General features: G+C 32.7%; 1 protein-coding gene across 2 annotated transcripts; it reads left to right on the forward strand.

Moving 5' to 3' along the window:
- Window positions 1-2,459: 2,459 nt before the first annotated feature.
- LOC106293774 (protein NRT1/ PTR FAMILY 4.3-like) lies at window positions 2,460-6,346 on the forward strand. 2 transcript variants are annotated; one of them, XM_013729424.1, is made up of 4 exons: window positions 2,460-2,593; window positions 2,753-3,196; window positions 4,399-4,526; window positions 5,413-6,346. In XM_013729424.1, exons 1-4 carry the CDS (start codon window positions 2,555-2,557, stop codon window positions 6,233-6,235), a joined length of 1,434 nt encoding a protein of 477 aa, XP_013584878.1. In that variant the 5' UTR covers window positions 2,460-2,554; the 3' UTR covers window positions 6,236-6,346. The 2 variants fall into 2 exon arrangements, with proteins under 2 accessions (XP_013584878.1, XP_013584884.1); XM_013729430.1 differs by having other exon boundaries at window positions 2,460-2,587.
- The last annotated feature ends 2,310 nt before the right edge of the window (window positions 6,347-8,656 follow it).

Here is an 8,656-nt window from a genome sequence, read left to right on the forward strand (position 1 = left end):
CCCACGTCAATATAAGAGTGCGCACTCGTAGAACAGATTGGATTGAATGGAAACGTGGGGCTAAATAGTTTAAAGAAGAAAGACGCATTTGGTCATATGATTAAGACGTCATATGATGTTAAAACCAGTGGATATAAATGGGTCTTGTGAGGAATAGAAATCGTGAGATATAAAGCTGATGTTGCACAAGGATTCTCACAACTTTTAGATTTCTCATAAGTCTGACTATATAAGAGAGAAAATTAGACTTGCAGCAAATTGATGTAGTGACTGCATATTTATATGGTCCACTGGATAATGAAAGTACTAGAGGGTATTGAGCTGAAAGAACAGCAAGTTCTCGAGAACAATATTGATAATCATCAAAGTATATGATCTGAATATCCTAGGAACCTCTGGATACAATTTCCCAAAAAGTTGAATATCTCAAGAAAGAATTTGAGAAGAAAGATCTTGAAAAACAAAGTTTTGTTTGGGATTACAGCTTGAGTACATTAACAATGAAATCCTTGTGCATCAAATAGTATATACAGAAAAGGGTACTCGAGAGATTTAATATGGATCAGTCTCACCCATTATCTAGTACATGGGCGTGAGATCACTTGTTTTAGACACTGATCCATTCAGTCCAAATGATAAAGAAGTCCATTTAGTCTTGGGATAGACGTTGCAGAAGTCTTGGTTTAGACACTGATCTGATTGGTCCATAAGAAGAACGATGAAGAAACCTTTGATTTTGGTTTATTTTATACTAACCAGCCCAAAGAGGGGTTATTTGGTTTTGTTAATTTGTTTTCAGACAGGTTATGTTTTACACATGGTGGTACACGCATATCACAGCAACATCATCCACGATTTCGTGTGTGTGTATTTGAGGTCGATGACTCAATATGTTCGATCAGATTGTGGCATGGCCGATGGTAAAGAAGAACCAACTATCATGTTCGAGGACGAAGCATATTCTGCCCAAGATCTTCATCACCCACGGATTGCAGAAAATTGGAAAGGTCCAATGGACCTTCAGTAATGTCTAAATCAGGGGGAGTAATGTGTGTTGTACTCTTTTTCCTTCACCATGGTTTTGTCCCAATTGGGTTTTCCTGGTAAGGTTTTAATGAGGTAACATTAAAGCACATTACAAGCTCTAAATGGTTATGGCATCCAAGGAGGAGTGTTATGAACCAGATTGTAGATGACTCATAACTAAGAGATTATGATTTGTAATCTTTTCATTTATCTATGACGGTGTAATCTCCTATATAAAGAATCTCTATGTTATGAATAAAGATAGACTTTTCCATTACTTTTATAACAATCATGGATTTTTAAAAGTATTTAACATTTTAACTTATCTTAGCATAATCACTCTTATTTCATTAAATAGTATGACATCTAATCAAATATGACTAAATTGCATACTATATTTATCTAAACAACATGTTAATTTTTTCTGAATGCATCACATGGATAAGTTAAGATTTGCTTTTGACGCCCAACACAACCGAATGCATTTTGGAACAGATAGTAATAATCCAGTTGATCATGTGAAATGTTGTATACTTTTTTTCATTTGAAATGGTCATTTCAAGACCAATTAGATCATATCTACAATGGTAATAATTTTAAATTGTAGAGGGAATAATTCAACTTTCATATCCCAATATAAATGCGAGTTATTTAACCCCTGAAATACCACGAATTGAATTTTTTTCATTACTCCAATTATTATTTGTTTTTGCTAGAATTTTATATTTGTAGGTTGTTTCGGAACTTTTAAGATGTGTGTCATAAAATGGAAGTGTTTAATAATGTGTGTCATGTATTTGGACCTAAATAAAGTGTGATTAGACAGTAAAAGAAAAACAGAGTATGTAGTCTAGTATGTAGCACATAACACAAAAGCAATACAAAATATAATTAACACAAACCTTTATCAACAAATGCACTACGACCCTTTAAAAAGTCCACTAAATTACACCCAAATACTTTAAACATGCACGATAGTGAGATGTATCATGGAAATTCATATAAATAAATGACTTTAACTTTTGAATCTTCATATATAACTTTGAAATTTTTTATGAAAGTAGCATGACCAACAAGTAAACATCAAGAAGTATAATGCATCTAAGCATCCCGTATGCCCATCAGCTTCACAAATATACACATATATACTTTATAACATTCCGAAATTCAACTGACAAATGGAATATTTGTGGTGGGATAGAGATCCACGTCTTTTGAAGAAAGTGCGTGTGGGGGTTAACTGAGAGACGCATGGCGTTTTCGTTTCTGCCTAGAATCTACATTTAGTGTTATATGTATGGCCAAAAAGTCAACGACTTTGGCTTCCCTCTCTTTATCTCTACTCTATTATAAATTGAAGGGCCAATCACATTTATATTTGTCCTAAAAAAACTAAAAACAAACCAATCTCTCTCTCTCTCTCTCTCTCTCTCTCTCTCTCTCTCTCTCTCTCTCTCTCTCTCTCTGGCATAGCTAAAGAAGAGATTTAGAGCGAAAAACTTTTGATTGTCTGTGAGATTTGTTAGGAATGGAAAAGGGAAACAAAGAAAGTAAGAAATGGGTACATGTAAGATGATTTTTTGTGTCTGCTCTCCATTATATCAGGAAGTATTAACTATTTATGAAAATCTCACCGTTACAAAGAAATAAAATTTCTTGACCATTCTGAAAATTTTAGTTGTTAAATTACTGTTATTTAACTCTGTATTGCCACGTGCCTTCTCAGGGTTTTATACTACTATCAGTCCAAGCACATTTATCTCAACTAAAGCCACCAAAGTGTAACCCACTGATAAACCAGAGCTCATGTGAAGAGGCAAAAGGTTTCAAGGCAATAATTTTCTTCACGGCACTCTACTTGGTGGCTTTGGGAAGTGGGTGTGTGAAACCAAACATGATAGCTCATGGTGCGGACCAGTTCTCTCATCAATCGCATCCTAAACAATCTAAAAGACTCTCATCTTACTTCAACGCCGCATATTTCGCCTTCTCCATTGGGGAGCTTATCGCACTCAGTCTCCTGGTTTGGATTCAAACTCATTCTGGCATGGACGTTGGATTTGGAGTCTCTGCTGCAGCCATGACTATGGGCCTCATTAGCTTAGTATCCGGTACAACGTACTTTCGTAACAAACGTCCACGTCGAAGCATCTTCACTCCTATTGCCCAAGTAAGTTTTGTTTTCTTTCTTCTAATAATTCGACCCTGCGAATAAAACAGAAATAATGATTCATTTTAGGATAAGAAAATAGAATCTCCAAAAAATAAAACTCGTTAAAGTAATTAAACTTTTCCTTAACAGAGAATTAAACTATATCTTTTTTATAAGCGAATAATACTATCTTTTTTTTTGCTAAAACAATAATACTATCTTTACTAATCGAGATTTATCATAGTTCTAACGGTAATTATTTATAACTAGCAGTCACTAGATGAACCTAAAATTGTTTTTTTTTTCTGTCAACCTGAAGTTGTTTTGGAAAAACTGTGTTGAACAGGGAAGACATATTCATAAATCATTATGGCTCTCTAGTGTAGCTATATAGATAATCCGTAGCTAATTTTACTGCAAGACATACTCTTTATTATTATCTGTCATACAAAATCATTTCATTGTATATTTTACCTACCAAAATTATTATGTTCTGAGAAACGATATAATTCAATAAGCGAAAATCTGATGAGACGTATTTTGTTTTTCAAATCTGTCTGCATGCATATATATATACGTAAGTCCATCGAAGTTGGATCCGTGAGTATATGTTATATTTTATATGGAAATTTTTAAAAACAATCACACTTATAAACAATATAGTTGACTTTTATGTCTCTACTGGATAATGATTAAAATAAAGGAATAGTAACACTTTATATAACTGTTTGGCCCATGCTGAGTCATGAAAAAGGGAAAGCTGATGGTGAAATAAAACATTCTTTTCTTTTTTTTTCGGTAACCGCGGGTTTCCGGCGACCGTGGTCAACCGACTATTCCCGCGAGGCCCACGGCACTCCACGTATTCTTGGGATTTAACCCTAGCCCGGGTGGCCAACGCGAGTCGAACCTGCGGGGAACATATTGGTTCGGAGCTTCAACTACCTCTATGCCAATCGCGTTGGTTGAAAAACATTCTTTTCTTGTAACAGAAAAATAAAACATTACAATTGTTTGCTTTTAGGTTTATCATATAACAAATACAATGGTACAATCGTGCGCTTGAAGAAAAATTGAAATCCACTTCTATATTTGTTAACCAATCAACGAATGAAATACTACATTTGCATAACAATATATCTATATAAATCGGAAAGCAGTATTAATAATTATTCTTTTGATAAAATTATTAATAATATGATGTGGTTTCTGCATTGCAGGTTGTTGTGGCTGCCATACTAAAAAGAAAGCTTGCGTCTCCCTCTGACCCAAAAATGCTTAATGGAGGCCATCGTGTAACAAGCGACGTCGTACATTCCTCCACTTTACCATACACTCCTCGCCTCAGGTCATACATTGAACTCACTATTTCAATTTTTGTTTCAGAGATATTTAACTTTAATAAAAAAACTTTGGCCGCGTGTTACACTTTCGTTTTATTACATGCATTTTTTTTCAAATAAAACGGCAACGTTTTTGGTTTCCATAAAAGCGCAATTTTAAATTTTGTAACTAGGAATTTTTAAGTGTTTTAATAAAAATCATTAATAGATCCTAAAGTTAAACGTAAACGTTTATCCACACTTTACAGAACTACAATTGTGCTTTTGTAACATCTATTTATCTATACTATTATTTGGGAAGTGATTTTTCGCATTCAGACACTCACGTTAAAAGTTAGACTAGTTAATATTGTTTTTGCCTTTAATGAATAAAATATATAAATTAATTAAAAATAAAAACGAATTTCAAATTTCTTTGAATAGATAAGTGTTTAAAATTATTAACAGAAAAAGTATCCAAAATCTTAAAATATATTTAAAAAAAAAATAATTCCTATATATATATTGTTTTGTTATCCAAAAAATATCTTGTAATAAAACATTTTTTTAAAAAAAACTAAATGTTAATCAAGTAAATTCTTAATTTTATATAATTGAAAAAAATATTATTGAGTGATTTCTAAAATTTATTAATAATGAATATAGTGTGTAAAAGAAATTTCAAAAAATTTATAATACGTAAAACGTTTTAAATGAAAACATAAATAATAATTTTTTATTATAATTCTTTATTTTGTAATATATGTATTAATAAGTTATTATAAAATGTTTATACCCGCATGTGCGACGAAAGACCTAGTTTAAAGATATTTTAAGAAAAAAGTCGAATGCAAACACAAATGTGCATGAAATCAGTAAAAATAATATTAAAATTGTATATCGTAAGGGCAGGTTCTTGGACAAGGCATGCACCAAAATCCAAGACACAAATACAAAGGAAAGTCCATGGAGGCTTTGCACGGTAACCCAAGTAGAGCAGGTCAAAACCCTAATTTCACTTGTCCCAGTCTTAGCAAGCACCATCGTCTTTGACACCATCTTAGCTTTTTCGGTACAACAAGGAAGTTCCATGAACACTCGTCTCTCAAATTCCTTCCACATTCCTCCGGCTTCACTCCAAGCAATCCCTTACATAATGCTCATCTTCCTTGTCCCTCTCTATGACTCTCTGTTCGTTCCTTTTGCGCGTAAGCTGACGGGACATAGCTCAGGCATTCCTCCATTGACTCGGATAGGAGTTGGACTGTTCCTCTCCACTTTCTCCATGGTTTCAGCTGCCTTTCTTGAAAAGAAACGAAGATACTCTTCGGTTATTGACGGCAGAATCTTGAGTATCTTCTGGATCACCCCACAGTTCTTGATCTTTGGGATCTCCGAGATGTTTACTGCCGTTGGATTAATCGAATTCTTTTACAAACAAACTACAATGGGCATGGAATCATTCTTGATGTCTTTGACTTACTGTTCGTATTCCTTTGGTTTTTACTTTAGCTCGGTGCTCGTTTCGATCGTGAATAAGATTACTTCCACGTCTGCTGACTCCAAAGGGTGGCTCGGGGAGAACGATCTGAACAAGGACAGACTCGATCTGTTTTATTGGCTTTTAGCGGTTCTTAGTCTACTGAACTTTATTAGCTATCTCTTTTGGTCTCGTTGGAACGTTAAGTCTTTGAGAAACAACAACTCTAATGTGGTGGGAGATGAGAAAATTTAGCTTAATGCATAATGTGTAGTGCAATACATATCATATCACCTTAACATATCCAGCATATAATTAATATGAATACATTATTATGTTAATCCTTTGCTTTGTAGTCCACCTCTCTCCTTGTACTCTTTTTTTCCTAGAAGCTGAATATGACGTTGCCTCCTCTTTGTTTTCCATAACATGTTTTATACATGTTAGATTATTATGATAAATAGAAATCCAAAACAACTTTTAGGATTAAAGTTATTCATATTTAATTAAATCGAGTTTGGTAATTAACACCATATAAGTGCTTAAAATTAGTCGTTAACATGATTTTTTACCGAAAGGTAGAAGATCATATTTAAAATTTACACTGTTACTCTCATGAATGCCGTTAAAAAAACAACCTCTTATGAATAAATAAGAAATTAGAAAAGCAGGATATATCTATTTTCTCTCACTGACATCTCTATATGTATGATATATATATAATATATATATTAACACAACATATAAATTTCATGTTATATGAATACAATTATGAGCAAATTATTAAAATATATTCGTATTATTATTTCGTGACTAATATGTATATACAAAAGGTATATATAAAAAATATGTTTGGTGGTTTCATGTGATATTTGGTCTTGTTCCAAAGCAAATTAGCTTTTTAATATAGTTTCTGTTAGCAAGCTTTGAATTGCATATAGTGAGGATGCGTGCTCGGATGTTCAGTCTAGGGTCTTGGAACTTCGAATGGCAATATATAGACATCAAAATAATTACAACTCATCAAACTAGATAGTCGGTGCAAGAGAGAAAGTGATTAGAAATTGTATATATTCATTAGGCTACCAGCCATTAAGTCTCATTTGTGCGATTCGTGTGATATGATGTCAACATTTGTGGGTTAATTCCGACAAAACCACCATTTCTACTCCTAAACTCCGTTTTATTTTGAAAGTCCGTTTTATTTTTGAAGCTCTGTGTTTTTGTAAACTGTTCTTTACTGATCGATAAAATTTACAGTTTAACAACTATGCCCATTTGTATTTTATGTTTGTTTAACAAATTACATATATTTATATCGCTGTATAATTGAATATATCTTGTATTTTTATTTTTTATGAAAGCCAAAATAATTCGACCGTAAGACTATCTTTTACTCTCATTAATTTTCAGACTGTATGACCATACAAGTCGACCTAGCCTAAAGGCTAAGCAAATCTAGGAATCTAATTTTTCTCAATTCTAGGTAACCAAATTCATTAAAGTTTTAGCTGGACTAAATTTGTATGGGAATGGTATAAGGATAAAAATACATCGAATGTTTAACACTAAAATATTACGGAATCGTTGTCACAGTACACAAACAGGAAACACAACACCAACATTTTCTTTCCCACAAAAGTTATCTCCGTAATTTAAAAAAGAGAGAGTGAAAAAAGAGAGGAACACGATGAAAAGTGATGGATTTGTCATTTGTCTTCAATGATGTTCTCAGTTTGGACACAATCTAATAGTAGGAAACATGTCTGAAACATGTTTTGTGTCAAAGATTATCTCCTCCTCCCTTTAGACACTATGGGTCTGATTGGATATCACTAGAGTAATATGGAGTAAAAGAAATAGGTGAAAAATAGAAAAAAACAAAAAGACAGAAAACAAGAAAGAGAAAGCGTAAATGAGAGGAGAGTTATTACTCTAGCAAAATATAGAGTGTGATTGATAAGAAGTGGAGTAAATAAAGTAGAGTAAATCTATATATATATACTATACTAAAAGGACGATAAAGAGGATATAAGCTCCTCATAGAGTGTCCACGTAGACACAAAAAATCGTCCAATCAAAGAGTCCGAAGTTGCCGCGTCATCTCATTTATTTTTCGTAAAAAATGAAAAACCAATGTAAAGGAAAGGATCGAACCCGGGTTAGAATGACATGAATATATGAGAGATACCACTAAGCCATTGAGACTTTCTTGGACACATATACAAGAATCACTAAATATGTAATCACACTCTTATGTACATTTACAATAATATGGATTCAACTTTCAAGACTCCAATACATTGTTTTGTAAAAAAAAATAAGTAAGTGACTAAGCTAATATATTCTTTGAAAGTGTGAGAACATTGACATATACCACAAAGAAATAGATTTTTGTTTTCGTGACAAAGTTAAGAATTTTGTAAAAGTAAGTTTAACATATAAATTTTCGTGACAAATATGAAAAAGCAAAGATTTTTGTACAATTTTGACAAAACAACTCAAAACATAGTTCTCTAATGTCTTAATAAAATATTATTTAAGGGTGCAATAATTAAATATATCAATTCATACTATACTAAAAGGAGAATATAAGCTCCTCTTAGAGTGTCCACGTAGGCACAAAAAATCGTCCAATCAGAGAGTCCGAAGTTGCCACGTCATCTCATTTATTTT

Source organism: Brassica oleracea, chromosome C1 (genome assembly GCF_000695525.1).
Source record: "Brassica oleracea var. oleracea cultivar TO1000 chromosome C1, BOL, whole genome shotgun sequence".
Classification (NCBI taxonomy): domain Eukaryota; kingdom Viridiplantae; phylum Streptophyta; class Magnoliopsida; order Brassicales; family Brassicaceae; genus Brassica; species Brassica oleracea.

Excerpts from the sequence above, each read along its gene's own strand:
- LOC106293774 (XM_013729424.1), top strand. The coding sequence starts at position 2,555 with ATGGAAAAGGGAAACAAAGAAAGTAAGAAATGGGTACAT. Across the intron at positions 2,594-2,752 it reads AAAGTAAGAAATGGGTACAT|GGTTTTATACTACTATCAGT; the intron begins GTAAGATGATTT and ends GTGCCTTCTCAG. Across the intron at positions 3,197-4,398 it reads TCTTCACTCCTATTGCCCAA|GTTGTTGTGGCTGCCATACT; the intron begins GTAAGTTTTGTT and ends TCTGCATTGCAG.